The sequence below is a fragment of the Cherax quadricarinatus genome, chromosome 9 (genome assembly GCF_038502225.1).
Source record: "Cherax quadricarinatus isolate ZL_2023a chromosome 9, ASM3850222v1, whole genome shotgun sequence".
NCBI classification, from domain to species: domain Eukaryota; kingdom Metazoa; phylum Arthropoda; class Malacostraca; order Decapoda; family Parastacidae; genus Cherax; species Cherax quadricarinatus.
The window spans coordinates 45,628,489-45,645,887 of NC_091300.1; the positions used below are offsets into that span (position 1 = coordinate 45,628,489).

Consider the following 17,399-nt stretch of genomic DNA (forward strand, 5'->3'; position numbering starts at 1 on the left):
CTTCCTCCGTAAGCCATGCGTGTTGTAAGAGGCGACTAAAATGCCGGGAGCAAGGGGCTAGTAACCTCTTCTCCTGTATATATTACTAAATGTAAAAGGAGAAACTTTTGTTTTTCCTTTTGGGCCACCCCACCTCGGTGGGATACGGCCGGTGTGTTGAAAGAAAGAAGAAGAAGTCTGTTGAGTGTACCTGGTAAAGTGTATGGTAGAGTTATAATTGAAAGAATTAAGAGTAAGACGGAGAATAGGATAGCAGATGAACAAGGAGGCTTTAGGAAAGGTAGGGGGTGTGTGGACCAGGTGTTTACAGTGAAACATATAAGTGAACAGTATTTAGGTAAGGCTAAAGAGGTCTTTGTGGCATTTATGGATTTGGAAAAGGCGTATGACAGGGTGGATAGGGGGGCAATGTGGCAGATGTTGCAAGTGTATGGTGTAGGAGGTAGGTTACTGAAAGCAGTGAAGAGTTTTTACGAGGATAGTGAGGCTCAAGTTAGAGTATGTAGGAAAGAGGGAAATTTTTTCCCAGTAAAAGTAGGCCTTAGACAAGGATGTGTGATGTCACCGTGGTTGTTTATTATATTTATAGATGGGGTTGTAAGAGAAGTAAATGCGAGGGTCTTGGCAAGAGGCGTGGAGTTAAAAGATAAAGAATCACACACAAAGTGGGAGTTGTCACAGCTGCTCTTTGCTGATGACACTGTGCTCTTGGGAGATTCTGAAGAGAAGTTGCAGAGATTGGTGGATGAATTTGGTAGGGTGTGCAAAAGAAGAAAATTAAAGGTGAATACAGGAAAGAGTAAGGTTATGAGGATAACAAAAAGATTAGGTGATGAAAGATTGAATATCAGATTGGAGGGAGAGAGTATGGAGGAGGTGAACGTATTCAGATATTTGGGAGTGGACGTGTCAGCGGATGGGTCTATGAAAGATGAGGTGAATCATAGAATTGATGAGGGAAAAAGAGTGAGTGGTGCACTTAGGAGTCTGTGGAGACAAAGAACTTTGTCCTTGGAGGCAAAGAGGGGAATGTATGAGAGTATAGTTTTACCAACGCTCTTATATGGGTGTGAAGCGTGGGTGATGAATGTTGCAGCGAGGAGAAGGCTGGAGGCAGTGGAGATGTCATGTCTGAGGGCAATGTGTGGTGTGAATATAATGCAGAGAATTCGTAGTTTGGAAGTTAGGAGGAGGTGCGGGATTACCAAAACTGTTGTCCAGAGGGCTGAGGAAGGGTTGTTGAGGTGGTTCGGACATGTAGAGAGAATGGAGCGAAACAGAATGACTTCAAGAGTGTATCAGTCTGTAGTGGAAGGAAGGCGGGGTAGGGGTCGGCCTAGGAAGGGTTGGAGGGAGGGGGTAAGGGAGGTTTTGTGTGCGAGGGGCTTGGACTTCCAGCAGGCATGCGTGAGCGTGTTTGATAGGAGTGAATGGAGACAAATGGTTTTTAATACTTGACGTGCTGTTGGAGTGTGAGCAAAGTAACATTTATGAAGGGATTCAGGGAAACCGGCAGGCCGGACTTGAGTCCTGGAGATGGGAAGTACAGTGCCTGCACTCTGAAGGAGGGGTGTTAATGTTGCAGTTTAAAAACTGTAGTGTAAAGCACCCTTCTGGCAAGACAGTGATGGAGTGAATGATGGTGAAAGTTTTTCTTTTTCGGGCCACCCTGCCTTGGTGGGAATCGGCCAGTGTGATAATAAAAAAAAAAAAAAAAAAAGAGTAGGTCCCCAACTTACAATGTCATGTTCCAGAATATTCATCTTAAGATGACTGTTTAATACTTGCAACCTATTCTCCCTTAAAAAAGGGATGAAAAATTAATTAATAAAATTCTGAGCAGGAGGGTTGGCATGGGGAAGGGTCACGTGGGTGGGTGAGGCAGAGTTGAGTTACTGCATAGTGTTTATTCATAGTTCAAATGCTTACTGAACATTTCCACAACATCACAAGAAGTGCTGATCAGGGGGGATAGGGGAGGGGGCCTTCCCACCAGGCCCACAGTCAACCCACCCACATTTCTGCCACACCACCCTCTACCAGTCCTTCTCCACTGCTAACCACCAATGTAGTAACATAAATATTGAATCTTTAGTTCTTGATCAATCTTTTTCAAACAAATAAGAGTTCTCCACCTATGTATAAAGTGAACAGAGTTTGACTGTATTTAGTAAAAGACTCACCAAGAAAAAGATATATAAAAATCAAGCATGAGAAAACAATAATAGCCATCCCAGTGTCAGAAGAGAGAGACACCGACTGTAAATAATTAATTGTTCCAAAATGCCAATGTTGTCAGTGCAAAACCTCGTAATTCGGAACCTCCTAAGTCAGGACCACATTGTAACTCAAAGGGTCTGAATTGATATTAAATGAAGCCCAGTAATACGAAAAGAGCCAACTACCATGATGTAAATATAAGCATGGGCTCCACACAGGCAGTGAATATCAGCAGATATAAACATCCTTGAATAAAACCAAGTGCCTTAAGTTTCTGGGAAAATGAGCAGAGCAAGAGGGTGTAAGGAAGACAGGAAAGAGGAGAGAGAGAAAAAGCAAAACTGAGAACAGAGGGAGAAGCACTGTCATTATCAAAAAAGTCCCAAACTCTTATGGGTCATACAGTGTTGGTAAGGAAATAGCATAAAAATGGAGACAGAGGGAATAGCAAAAAAAAAAATAAAAAAAATGTTGAAGGTAAAGCAAAACTTGGGAAGGTGGAAAAACCTGAAGCAAAAAAGGGTACTGTATTATTATAATTAACCCCTTGACTGTCGCAACCCCCAATCCTGAGGTGTCTCCTAGTGTCGCAAAATTTAAAAAAAAAAAAAAATTTCTTATGAAATGATAGAGAATCTTCCCGATTGTAATGACAACAAAAACTTGAAACTTGATGAAAAACTGACGGAATTACACTCTCGCAAAGTTAGCGACCTCGGCGATATTTACAAATCGGCAATTTCTCCCACTTTGAGCCCTATTTTCGGCTAGTTCCATTGTTCCAGTCGACCAAATTCATAGCTATTTCTTTAGAACTCCATTTTTTCTATCGATTGAGTACAAGAAACTGCCCATTTACCAATTTCAACTACCCAATAACGTGGTCAGAAATCTGCAATTTGGCCAATGTCACGAAAATTAAAAAATATGACAATTTCAAAATAAGGTCCAGAATGAACAATGCAGACATTCCTGGCTCTAAAGTAACATTTTCTTTGTTCATCAGTCACGTCTCCAGGCCCCTCTGATATTACTCTTGCTTTCTATTTTGAATTTTTATTCAAACAAAAAATAGAAGATTAACCATTATGCAGACTACTGCAATATTGTAATAATTGCACAAATAATGTCAACCCATTCATGACTGCATATCAGAATGGCTAGTTGGACATTTATTGGACAATGACATCATTTGTTTACTTTTGAACATCGGCAAAAATCAAACATTTCCCCTACTTTGAGCTCCATTTCCAGGTTCTTTTTATAGTAAAACCAATCAACACTGCAACATCATGGAAAATGATTCTGAGGACATGTACACAACCTTCACGGCTACAACAACTACTACTACAACTAACCCATCTCTTTAGGAAGGACCTACTTCCACTGGGGAATCCCGCCTACCAGTGACTATGCCCTCATCTGCTACACCTGACATTACTACAGTGGACCCCCGCATACCGTACGCATTGCATGACGTTCAATCCGCATACCGCTTGCTTTTATCGCAAAAATTTTGCCTCGCATACCGCTCAAAAACCCGCTCACCGCTCTTCGTCCGAGACGCGTCCAATGTGCGCCCTTAGCCAGCCTCACATGTGCCGGCGGTGGCATTGTTTACCAGCCAGCCTCCACGGTAACATCCAAACATACAATCGGAACATTTCGTATTATTACAGTGTTTTTGGTGATTTTATCTGGAAAATAAGTGACCATGGGCCCCAAGAAAGCTTCTAGTGCCAACCCTACAGCAATAAGGGTGAGAATTACTATAGAGATGAAGAAAAAGATCATTGATAAGTATGAAAGTGGAGTGTGTGTCTCCGAGCTGGCCAGGTTGTATAATAAACCCCAATCAACCATCGCTACTATTGGTGGTACAGCTGCTGCTGCTGTTGTACCACCGTCAGCTGCTGCTGCTGTTGTACCACCGTCAGCTGCTGCTGCTGTTGTACCACCGTCAGCTGCTGCTGCTGCTGTAGTACTGTCTGCTGCTGCTGTAGCATCGTCTGCTGCTGCTGTAGCATCGTCTGCTGCTGCTGTAGCATCGTCTGCTGCTGCTGTAGCATCGTCTGCTGCTGCTGTAGCATCGTCTGCTGCTGCTGTAGCATCGTCTGCTGCTGCTGTAGCATCGTCTGCTGCTGCTGTAGCATCGTCTGCTGCTGCTGTAGCATCGTCTGCTGCTGCTGTAGCATCGTCTGCTGCTGCTGTAGCATCGTCTGCTGCTGCTGTAGCATCGTCTGCTGCTGCTGTAGCATCGTCTGCTGCTGCTGTAGCATCGTCTGCTGCTGCTGTAGCATCGTCTGCTGCTGCTGTAGCATCGTCTGCTGCTGCTGTAGCATCGTCTGCTGCTGCTGTAGCATCGTCTGCTGCTGCTGTAGCATCGTCTGCTGCTGCTGTAGCATCGTCTGCTGCTGCTGTAGCATCGTCTGCTGCTGCTGTAGCATCGTCTGCTGCTGCTGTAGCATCGTCTGCTGCTGCTGTAGCATCGTCTGCTGCTGCTGTAGCATCGTCTGCTGCTGCTGTAGCATCGTCTGCTGCTGCTGTAGCATCGTCTGCTGCTGCTGTAGCATCGTCTGCTGCTGCTGTAGCATCGTCTGCTGCTGCTGTAGCATCGTCTGCTGCTGCTGTAGCATCGTCTGCTGCTGCTGTAGCATCGTCTGCTGCTGCTGTAGCATCGTCTGCTGCTGCTGTAGCATCGTCTGCTGCTGCTGTAGCATCGTCTGCTGCTGCTGTAGCATCGTCTGCTGCTGCTGTAGCATCGTCTGCTGCTGCTGTAGCATCGTCTGCTGCTGCTGTAGCATCGTCTGCTGCTGCTGTAGCATCGTCTGCTGCTGCTGTAGCATCGTCTGCTGCTGCTGTAGCATCGTCTGCTGCTGCTGTAGCATCGTCTGCTGCTGCTGTAGCATCGTCTGCTGCTGCTGTAGCATCGTCTGCTGCTGCTGTAGCATCGTCTGCTGCTGCTGTAGCATCGTCTGCTGCTGCTGTAGCACTGTCAGCTGCTGCTGCTGCTGCTGTAGCACCGTTGTTGGTGTGGCTTATTGAGAATACCAAGAAACAATTAACCCCAGAGGATTTGCCACCCAGGATAACCCAAAAAAGTCAGTGTCATCGAAGACTGTCTAACTTACTTCCATTGGGGTCCTTAATCTTGTCTCCCAGGATGCAACCCACACCAGTCGACTAACACCCAGGTGAACAGGGAAAAATGCCTGGAACTAGTGCTCATATTGGTGAATTTAAAGCCAGCAAAGGTTGGTTTGAGAGATTTAAGAATCGTAGTGGCATACACAGTGTGATAAGGCCTGTTCTGGAAGAAAATGCCAAACAGGACCTACAGTACTCAGGAGAAAAAGGCACTCCCAGGACACAGTGTCTCATCAGTCATTGCTGCATCTTCAATAAAGGTGTCATTTATTGTTCATTTAGTACAGTAGTACATGCACAATATATATTGTGCATGTACTACTCTACTATTGTGCATGTATCCTTCTCTTTGTGTGTAGGAAAATGTATATTTCATGTGGTAAAAAAAAATTTTTCATACTTTTGGGTGTCTTGCACGGATTAATTTGATTTCCATTATTTCTTATGGGGAAAATTCATTCGCATACCGATCATTTCGCATAACAATCAGCCCTCTTGCACGGATTAAAGTCGCTATGCGGGGGTCCACTGTATATAAGCGCCAGGCTCCTTTCTTCTGCTTCAAAATCTTCACGACTATGGTGCTCTTCGCACCTACTCCTAGGTTGAGGGACTGATTACCTCATCTTCTGTACATGGTTCTACTGTCTTCAAGTTATGTCCTAGAATTTGTATTGATAAAGCCACTGTATGGCGAAACGTCTACAATAAAGATACCCAGATGTTGCACATGTGTCTTAATTTCAACTTCATCACCTCTATTTCTATAATATGTTTTCCATTCTATCAAATGAGACCAGGAAAACGAGAATACAACCATAAATACTACACGAAAATAGATCACAAATCGGCATTTTAATTAAAAAAAACGGTCAGTTTTTTTTTTCTCATTATGCACTGCGTGCTCCAGGATTTTTTTTATATGGTGCACACTGACTACACAGACCCATTCTCTCACATGTGGGCCTACCAGCTTTCTCTTGATTTGAAGCCGCTAGAATTTGAGGATATATACGTCAAACACGGTACCTCGTAAGACGTATATATACGGCCGTGACAGTCAAAGGGTTAAATTTGCGTATGTACTTTTTATGTGGCCATAATGTGTATGCCATCAAGATCTTAGTAAAACTAATTGTATATACGCCAGAAACCTGAATAAAAAATTTATTAAATAAACTTAAATAAAACTCTTGAGGGAAGTATTTTTTTTGACACATTTACAGTGTATTCCACAGAAAATTGAAAATTTACACTATTTCTCTGAAAAAAAAAAAAATTCAACAAACCGGCCACATCCCACCGAGGGAGAGTGACCTAAAAAAATTTTATTTTTAAATTTAGTATACAGGAGAAGGGGTTACTAGCCCCTTGCTCCCAGCATTTTAGTGGCCTCTTACGACACACATGGCTTATGGAGGAAGAATTCTATTCCACTTCCCCATTGAGATAAAATATAACCAGACCTATTAAAAAAACCATGAAACAGAATAGGGGGGGTATGGGGTCCTTACACATCTACAGAACTGGCAAAAAGAGAATATTTCCACAACACTGAGCCATATTTCAAGTTACTTCTGGTCCTGAAACCAACCAAAATCATCTCTATTTCAGCAGGTTTTCCATTCCATCAAGTGATACCAAGAAATGGCCAAAAAAAACATAAACCATTAAGAAAACAACTCAGATTTTACTTTCCCCATCATGAACTGCATGAGGCAAGATTTATTTATTCATACTTTGCACACTCACTGCAGACCCAATCTCTCATGGGTAGGCCACAATTTGTCACTCACAGCTTATCTGAGCTCATGACATATCTACATGAGGGACCCCTCACACCAATAATTTAGTTCTACATGATGTCCACTCAAAAGGTTAATAATAAAAAAATGGTATTTATAAACCTCTCAGTTTGAGCAAACATTATTCTCTCTCCATGATTATTTGCAAAAAAAAAGTCACAAACCTGCAAAGTTCGAACATCAATAGGATGGGCCCCGGAGCTGAGCATAATCTGAATGTCTTCCACCTTCTCTTCTCCTAGTGGTCGAGGGGATGTCACCTCATCTGCAACTTCTTTTGCAGCTTCCTCAAACTTCACACCAATATTGTAGCATGAAAGAAAAGTGGCATGATATGTAAATTATTTTGTTGACAGTACTGTATTAATTTAACAAGTTCATGATATCTGTAATTTCACTTAATTACACTGTGTAAGGGCAGGGAGACCCATGAGATGGGCACATTTAAATTTGATCCTTATTTAATAAAGAAGGGTGTGTAACATTTAATACAGAAATAAGGACTCACAAGCGGGATGTGCTCTGTGGGCAATTTCTTAAGTTTATCAGCAAGGGTTTCATCAAAGCTTGCCACATCTTCAAGGCTGACTTCAAGGCAATATTTCCGCAAGTTGTACTGCCGTTTCAGAGAATCCCTAAAGGTAATAATTTAATTAATATACAGCAAAAATAATGTGACAAAACTGACAGGCCTCATGAAGAAAAATAAAAATATGCCAAAAATAATCAAATTCACTAATGAAACAAGAATTGTAAAATAAGAAAAATTGCCCCTCGTTACTCTGACTGTATTTGCAGCCACATTTTTCTTTTTGGCAGGTCAAGAGTAGCAACTTATAGCCATGATAGTTACCTAAACTGCATTGAAAATATGCACAAAAATAAGAAAAATACATGCTGTAGATGCAGCAAATTAAACAGAGGTAAAGTTAACTTCAGTACCTATTTTACACAAATAACCCACACACAGACACTTGTGATGACGTTTCAGTCTATCTTGGACCATTAAAAAAACAAAAACTGCTACTGCACTCTTTGCTATTTATGTGAATGCTGCAATCCCTTCATTTGGCAAAATATTCAGGACCTATATCTTTTTAATTACAGATAAGGCAAAGTATTGGTACTAGTGGGCACTGGCCAATTTTGAAAGTATTTGATAATTTTGATGGTATCAGTTTAACCCGTAAACGGTCCAAACGTATATATACGTTTTTTCAACATTTGAAATTATGTAAAAAAAAGTAGATTTTTGTTTTTTTACATTTGAAAATGAGTAAAAAACTTTGATCTACTTTTTTTTTTTGTTATATTTGAAAAATATGTAAAAAAAAGTAGATCTACTTTTGTAGCACTACATGTGAACGTAGATCTGCTTGGACCGTTTACGGGTTAAGTAAAAATCATCCTATCACTACTGTTAACAATTATACAATATAGAACAATTTAAATAGAGCTTTATAAAGAAAATAACACTAATACTATTTGAAAAAAAAATAAAGTAGGCACACAACACTGACAGCATTGGTAGTTTAATAACTCGATTAAGTGCCCATCAAGCATCCCATCGGTGGCAGTGAAAAGACAACATTAGCAAGTGATGGATCAGGTAAGATTTTTTCTTCAGATTTTTAATCCCAGAGAGTTAGCCACCCAGAATAATGCAAGAAAGGCAGTGCATCATCTCAGGACTATCTTATTGCCATTGGGGTCCTTAATCTTGTCCCCCAGGATGCAACCCACACCAGTCGACTAACACCCAGGTACCCACTTACTTGCCTGGAGTTTACCTGGAGAGAGTTTCGGGGGTCAACGCCCCCGCGGCCCGGTCTGTGACCAGGCCTCCTGGTGGATCAGCCCATGATCAACCAGGCTGTTGCTGCTGGCTGCACGCAAACCAACGTACGAGCCACAGCCCGGCTGATCAGGAACTGACTTTAGGTGCTTGTCCAGTGCCAGCTTGAAGACTGCCAGGGGTCTGTTGGTAATCCCCCTTATGTGTGCTGGGAGGCAGTTGAAAAGTCTCGGGCCCCTGACACTTATTGTATGGTCTCTTAACGTGCTAGTGACACCCCTGCTTTTCATTGGGGGGATGGTGCATCGTCTGCCAAGTCTTTTGCTTTCGTAGTGAGTGATTTTCATGTGCAAGTTCGGTACTAGTCCCTCTAGGATTTTCCAGGTGTATATAATCATGTATCTCTCCCTCCTGCGTTCCAGGGAATACAGGTTTAGAAACCTCAAGCGCTCCCAGTAATTGAGGTGTTTTATCTCCGTTATGCGCTCCGTGAAAGTTCTCTGTACATTTTCTAGGTCGGCAATTTCACCTGCCTTGAAAGGTGCTGTTAGAGTGCAGCAATATTCCAGCTTAGATAGTACAAGTGACCTGAAGAGTGTCATCATGGGCTTGGCCTCCCTAGTTTTGAAGGTTCTCATTATCCATCCTGTCATTTTTCTAGCAGATGCGATTGATACAATGTTATGGTCCTTGAAGGTGAGATCCTCCGACATAATCACCCCCAGGTCTTTGACGTTGGTGTTTCGCTCTATTTTGTGGCCAGAATTTGTTTTGTACTCTGATGAAGATTTAATTTCCTCATGTTTACCATATCTGAGTAATTGAAATTTCTCATCGTTGAACTTCATATTGTTTTCCGCAGCCCACTGAAAGATTTGGTTGATGTCCGCCTGGAGCCTTGCAGTGTCTGCAATGGAAGACACTGTCATGCAGATTCGGGTGTCACCTGCAAAGGAAGACACGGTGCTGTGGCTGACATCCTTGTCTATGTCGGATATGAGGATGAGGAACAAGATGGGAGCTAGTACTGTGCCTTGTGGAACAGAGCTTTTCACCGTAGCTGCCTCGGACTTTACTCTGTTGACGACTACTCTCTGTGTTCTGTTAGTGAGGAAATTATAGATCCATCGACCGACTTTTCCTGTTATTCCTTTAGCACGCATTTTGTGCGCTATTACGCCATGGTCACATCTGCATTCTTTTTGTCTTCTAGTGCATTTAGGACCTTGTCGTAGTGATCCAATAGTTGAGACAGACAGGAGCAACCTGTTCTAAACCCATGTTGCCCTGGGTTGTGTAACTGATGGGTTTCTAGATGGGTGGTGATCTTGCTTCTTAGGACCCTTTCAAAGATTTTTATGATATGGGATGTTAGTGCTATTGGTCTGTAGTTCTTTGCTATTGCTTTACTGCCCCCTTTGTGGAGTGGGGCTATGTCTGTTGTTTTTAGTAACTGAGGGACGACCCCCGTGTCCATGCTCCCTCTCCATAGGATGGAAAAGGCTCGTGATAGGGGCTTCTTGCAGTTCTTGATGAACACAGAGTTCCATGAGTCTGGCCCTGGGGCAGAGTGCATGGGCATGTCATTTATCGCCTGTTCGAAGTCATTTGGCGTCAGGATAACATCGGATAGGCTTGTGTTAATCAAATTTTGTGGCTCTCTCATAAAAAATTCATTTTGATCTTCGACTCTCAGTCTGGTTAGCGGCTTGCTAAAAACTGAGTCATATTGGGACTTGAGTAGCTCACTTATTTCCTTGCTGTCATCTGTGTAGGACCCATCTTGTTTAAGTAGGGGCCCAATACTGGACGTTGTTCTCGATTTTGATTTGGCATAGGAGAAGAAATACTTTGGGTTTCTTTCGATTTCATTTATGGCTTTTAGTTCTTCCCACGATTCCTGACTCCTAAAGGATTCTTTTAGCTTAAGTTCGATGCTTGCTATTTCTCTGACCAGTGTCTCCCTACACATTTCAGATATATTGACCTCTTTTAGCCGCTCTGTTATTCTTTTCCGTCGCCTGTAAAGGGAGCGCTTGTCTCTTTCTATTTTACATCTACTCCTCCTTTTTCTTAGAGGAATAAGCCTTGTGCATACATCGAGTGCCACCGAGTTAATCTGTTCTAGGCATAAGTTGGGGTCTGTGTTGCTTAGTGTATCTTCCCAGCTTATATCGGTTAGGACTTGCTTTACTTGGTCCCACTTTATGTTTTTGTTATTGAAGTTGAATTTGGTGAATGCTCCCTCGTGACTAGTCTCATTTTGTCGGTCTGGGGCTCCACGCATGCATGTCTGAACCTCAATTATGTTGTGATCTGAGTATATTGTTTTTGATATGGTGACATTTCTTATCAGATCATCATTGTTAGTGAAGATGAGGTCTAGTGTATTCTCCAGTCTAGTAGGCTCTATTATTTGCTGGTTTAAATTGAATTTTGTGCAGAGATTTAAAAGCTCGTGTGAGTGTGAGTTTTCATCAGAGCTGCCTCCGATGAAAACTCACACTCACACGAGCTTTTAAATCTCTGCACAAAATTCAATTTAAACCAGCAAATAATAGAGCCTACTAGACTGGAGAATACACTAGACCTCATCTTCACTAACAATGATGCTAGGTGAACAGGACAACAGATATAAGGAAACATGCCCAATGTTTCCACCCTTGCTGGGAATCAAACCATGGACAGTGTGTGAAGTAACAGCATTGCCTACCAGGCCACGAGACAAGATTCAGGCTTCAGTGAAAAACTTTCTTCATTTTTGGGGCAAATGCAGAGAGGTTATGTCAGGAAAGTTATACTGTGATCTCAGTAGTGGATTTGATAATAAAAACAATACCACTGCAGTACACGTTCTGGGCACAGATAAACAGGTATTACATGTTTAACCTATTTTAAAGGCTTCTCAAATTATTCACTGGCACTCCTTGAGAGTGTGTTTCACTCATCTTCAAGTTGTATTTGTAAATTTATCCTTTTTTAACACACTGGCCATCTCCCACCAAGGAAGGGTTTGTAGTTTTAGTAAATTAAGTTTATCAAGACACGAGTGGAGAATGTGTATTGTACCATGGAAGACACCTTATTACTGTCATTATAACCAATACTATAGAATCAAAACATTATTCCTAATGGAAATAAGTCACTGACTTTTTTTTGTGGGGTTATCCTAGGTTATTTACAATATGTATGACAACCGTACTGATGTGTACCTGAGCCTATATAAACTTACACTCCCAGGATGTATTCAATTCAATTCAAGTTTCTTCTCTATAAGGGTTACAATGTGGGGTTTACAGGTTTTGGGTATTGTGTGGTTTATATGTTATAAAATACTAATTACAGAGGGGGCCACTAGGACACCTAGCATGGCTAGGCATTTCGAGCAGACTTAGATTAATTCTTAACATTAAATCCTTACAGATTATGGTATTAAGGCTAAGTGACTACATCATAATTTGTGAATTTAGCAATGTGAATGTTTTTGTTTTGGCACAATACAAAGTGTCTATATTGGAGTATCATAGGCAAACTTATGACTAGTTAGGATTTATTATTTTAAGATTAAGATTAGTATTTCTGTGTTTATAGTCAGTGGGTGAGTGAGTGTAATTTTGAACCACCAGGTGGTTATCATGTAGTTAGTTGTCGGGGTGTATCAGGGAGATAAGATGTTTTCTAACTGTAGTTTTGAAAGTGATGAATGTGTCTGCAGTTCTAGAGCTTTCAGGTAGGGTGTTCCAGATTTTAGGTCCTTTGAAATACATTGAATTTTTGTAAAGGTTTAGTCGGACACGGGGAATGTCATAGAGATGTTTGTGTCCGGTGTTATGCCTGTGGATCCTGTCACAACTATCAAGAAAGCGTTTTAGGTCAAGGTTAATATTGGAATTTAAGGTCCTGTAGATAAAGATTGCACAGTAGTAAGTGTGGATGTTCTGAACAGGGAGTAAGTTTAGATCTATGAAGAGTGGGGGGGGGGGGTTGCCAGGGATGGGATTTAGTGATTATTCTTACTGCGGCTTTTTGTTGGGTTATTATTGGCTTTAAGTGTGTTGCTGCAGTTGAACCCCAAGCACAGATAGCATACGTGAGGTATGGATATATAAGTGAATGGTATAGTGTGAGAAGGGCAGTTTGCAGTACGTAGTATCATATCTTAGAGAGGATCCCCACCGTTTTGGATACTTTTTTTATGTGTTGGATAAGGGTGTTGAAATTTAGGTTGTTGTCGAGGTTGTCCATATATATTTCGTCCTCGTAAATGAATGTGAAAATTTGTGTAATTCTCATATATAATATAAATCTAAGCTTCAGCAATGCTTTCATATATTATAAAAATATAACTAGGATAGCACAATATGAATGTAAGTCACTTTTGACTTTTTCTGGGGTTATCCTTGGTAATTTACACACATGCTAAACTATGTACAATTATACTTATTTGTATTTATACATAAATAACCCTACTTACAATACGACATTTTCAATGGGGCTTCAGTCAAATCCATTGGTGTTGAGTAACCTTGTGATCAGCTTATAACTTTCATTCCACTCAACAGCTATCATTGCTACACAATATTAATTTCGAGGTCCTACTGCATGTTAAGTTCATGAAGATGAACAATCATCGGTGTTATTCTGGTACAAGTCTTACCTATACTTGTAGTTGAAGTTGCCTTCGTGAAACTCCCGCAGGAACTCTCTAAACTTCTTCTTCACAGCTTGAAGATTAACTTGATTCTGATCGTTCTGCTCTTCCGTGGAGAAGTTATCAGAGAAGAAGATACCAGGGTCATCAAAGCCTTCCATGGTGGGTCAAACAGAGGAGGACTCACAGTAACACCTGACACACACACACCACAACAACAACAATATACTTGGCGGGAAATGTTTTCCCGCGAAAAATATTGAGCATGCGCAGTAGCGCTGCAGACGACGCTGGTGTAGGGTTTTTGATCCCAGGTAGTGATGCTCACCCACCTTCCTGCAGACGACGTTGGTGTCGGGTTCTTGATCACAGGAAATTGAGTTAACTCACCTTCCTGCAGATGATACTGGCGTAGGGTTCTTGATCCCAGTAAGTAAGTAAGTTTATTCAGGTATACACAAATAGTTACATAGAATTATCATACATAGCAGCATATGTGTAGAGAACCTAGGATAACCCAAAAAAGTCAGACAGAGTGACTTATTTCCATTGGGGTCCTTTTACCTTATTATTATAATATAAAGGTTATAATATTTTCTTATTATTCTACAATTAAGATAACATCTTATTATCATACTAAAAAGACTACTACACGAGGGTCATTAAGACTATCTACAATACGAGGGTCATTACTAGGAATAAGGTAAAATTTACACGTATGTTAGCTAAAAAATAGAAAATCATTCCCCTCCCTTTCTTTAGCTACATTCATCAGACACCTTTTGGCACTCTTCTTGAACTGGTTCATGCTATGACTGGCTTTGACATGTGCGGGTAGTCTGTTCCATTCCTTTATTGCTGTACAATAAAAGGTGTTTGAAGCCTGGCCACTGACTGTGGGTACTACAAAGTTGTGCTCTCTACCCCTAGTACTATGATTGCTTTGGTTCCCAACCTTGACAAAATTGACAGCAAGATATTCTGGACACTGTTTGTGAGCAATTTTATAAACATGATTTAGCTTCAGTTGTTTTACTCTGTCTTCAACATTCAGCATATCCAACTGCTGTAATTCATCCTGGCCTACATGCTCTCTTGGTCCCACAGTAAGGCCTGAGTGGTTGAGGGGAGAGGACGTGTGTGTTGAGTGAGGTCCTAGGCCTTCTATATCAGAACTGCTTATCTCACCCGACTGATAACTCATCATGCAACAAATATCGTTGGAGCGCAGCTGAATTGCTGCTGGAACTCTTATGTGTGAACTGTGACCAGTGATATACCTAGTGAAACACAAACGTTGATTTGAAGTGACTGTAGGAGGCCTACCCTCACTCCCCCTCGCCTACCTCCCCTCCTTCCTCGCTAACAGAACACAGAGAGTAGTCGTCAACAGAGTAAAGTCCGAGGCAGCTACGGTGAAAAGCTCTGTTCCACAAGGCACAGTACTCGCTCCCATCTTGTTCCTCATCCTTATATCCGACATAGACAAGGATGTCAGCCACAGCACCGTGTCTTCCTTTGCAGATGACACCCGAATCTGCATGACAGTGTCTTCCATTGCAGACACTGCAAGGCTCCAGGCGGACATCAACCAAATCTTTCAGTGGGCTGCAGAAAACAATATGAAGTTCAACGATGAGAAATTTCAATTACTCAGATATGGTAAACATGAGGAAATTAAATCGTCATCAGAGTACAAAACAAATTCTGGCCACAAAATAGAGCGAAACACAAACGTCAAAGACCTGGGAGTGATAAGATAAGATAAGATTTCGTTCGGATTTTTAACCCCGGAGGGTTAGCCACCCAGGATAACCCAAGAAAGTCAGTGCGTCATCGAGGACTGTCTAACTTATTTCCATTGGGGTCCTTAATCTTGTCCCCCAGGATGCGACCCACACCAGTCGACTAACACCCAGGTACCTATTTGCTGCTAGGTGAACAGGACAACAGTTGTAAGGAAACGTGTCGAAATGTTTCCACCCGCCGGGAATCGAACCCGGGCCCTCCGTGTGTGAAGCGGGAGCTTTAGCCACCAGGCCACCGGGCCACCACCAGGCCACCGGGCCACCATGGGCGGAGGATCTCACCTTCAAGGACCATAACATTGTATCAATCGCATCTGCTAGAAAAATGACAGGATGGATAATGAGAACCTTCAAAACTAGGGAGGCCAAGCCCATGATGACACTCTTCAGGTCACTTGTTCTATCTAGGCTGGAATATTGCTGCACACTAACAGCACCTTTCAAGGCAGGTGAAATTGCCTACCTAGAAAATGTACAGAGAACTTTCACGGCGCGCATAACGGAGATAAATCACCTCAATTATTGGGAGCGCTTGAGGTTCCTAAACCTGTATTCCCTGGAACGCAGGAGGGAGAGATACATGATTATATACACCTGGAAAATCCTAGAGGGACTAGTACCGAACTTGCACACGAAAATCACTCACTACGAAAGCAAAAGACTTGGCAGACGATGCACCATCCCCCCAATGAAAAGCAGGGGTGTCACTAGCACGTTAAGAGACCATACAATAAGTGTCAGGGGCCCGAGACTGTTCAACTGCCTCCCAGCACACATAAGGGGGATTATCAACAGACCCCTGGCAGTCTTCAAGCTGACACTGGACAAGCACCTAAAGTCAGTTCCGGATCAGCCGGGCTGTGGCTCGTACGTTGGTTTGCGTGCAGCCAGCAGCAACAGCCTGGTTGATCAGGCTCTGATCCACCAGGAGGCCTGGTCACAGACCGGGCCGCGGGGGCGTTGACCCCCGGAACTCTCTCCAGGTAAACTCCAGGTAATTTGGAACTCAGCCATTCGCCTCTACTTATGGTCTAGAGGCGGTTTTTGCCAGACCACATAAATGCTTGAGTGCCCGTGTCAGTTCTCTGTGCCGCACTCCACTCATCTTACGAATATGTCTCCTGTGTGCCTACCTGCCTGCTACAATCAAATATCCAAGTGGTTGACACGGGCTTAGCAAGCACATTCAAGCAAGCTTGAAAGCAGCACTCCAAGCTAGCCAGGACAAGCTAAGGCAGCCTGCAGTTACAGCTGTCCTGACCCCCAGCATGTCTACGTATACGTTCTACAGTGCTGCTGGCATACCAGTGTCTCCTGTAGTGGCTTAGTTAAGAACAATTTAACGAGCATTGCAGTACTAACTTTTTAAGTGGGACATGCCAGAGGTTCACCTATAAACATAGTAGGTTTGTGCTGAAGTGCATTCATCACAGAGTGAACATTCGTCTGTCATACGTGTGCTAGAAGTGTTAAGTGCTGCAGGTTTGTTGTAACTATTTGCACGAGTGGATTTCACTGACTTAGGACATTGTGCTACCATCAGTACCTACGTAGGCTTAAACCAGTGCTTCCATTCCTGAGCAGCCGTTGATAAGCTGGGGTCACAGTCTAGCCTCTCAGGTTTCAGTAAACGCTCCATGTTGTGATGTAGTCTAGCGCAGGATCACCACCAGGTAGCCCAGGATTCTATGTTCAATAAATTGTTGTGATAGAAACACAGGCCTTATCTCTAGGCTTTATTGAACATAGAATCTTCATAGTACTTCTGCAACAAAATATAATGACTAGTACATCTAATAATGGCTTCTACAGGGATGGTGATGTTTTGCATATGTCAAGAGAAAAGTTATAACTACAGGCCACATATTTAAACTCACCATGTAATCTGCATCACTAATATATAGATAGAGGAGAAGAGAATCACACACCATGTGTTGGCGCCCATGACACACACCAAACTATTGTTGTTGTTA

The 17,399-nt window shown here is 42.4% G+C and overlaps 1 protein-coding gene across 1 annotated transcript in view; it reads right to left on the minus strand.

Moving 5' to 3' along the window:
* Mcm5 (Minichromosome maintenance 5) overlaps positions 1–13,861 on the minus strand; it is an 80,764-nt gene extending 66,903 nt beyond the window's left edge. Inside the window, exons 1-3 of the mRNA XM_053772716.2 lie at positions 13,625–13,861; positions 7,681–7,807; positions 7,337–7,465 (exon numbers count right to left, since the gene is read on the minus strand). Coding sequence (XP_053628691.2) covers positions 7,337–7,465; positions 7,681–7,807; positions 13,625–13,779 — 411 coding nt within the window. The 5' untranslated portion in view covers positions 13,780–13,861. The remainder of the gene's footprint in view (positions 1–7,336; positions 7,466–7,680; positions 7,808–13,624) is intronic.
* Positions 13,862–17,399: the final 3,538 nt, after the last annotated feature.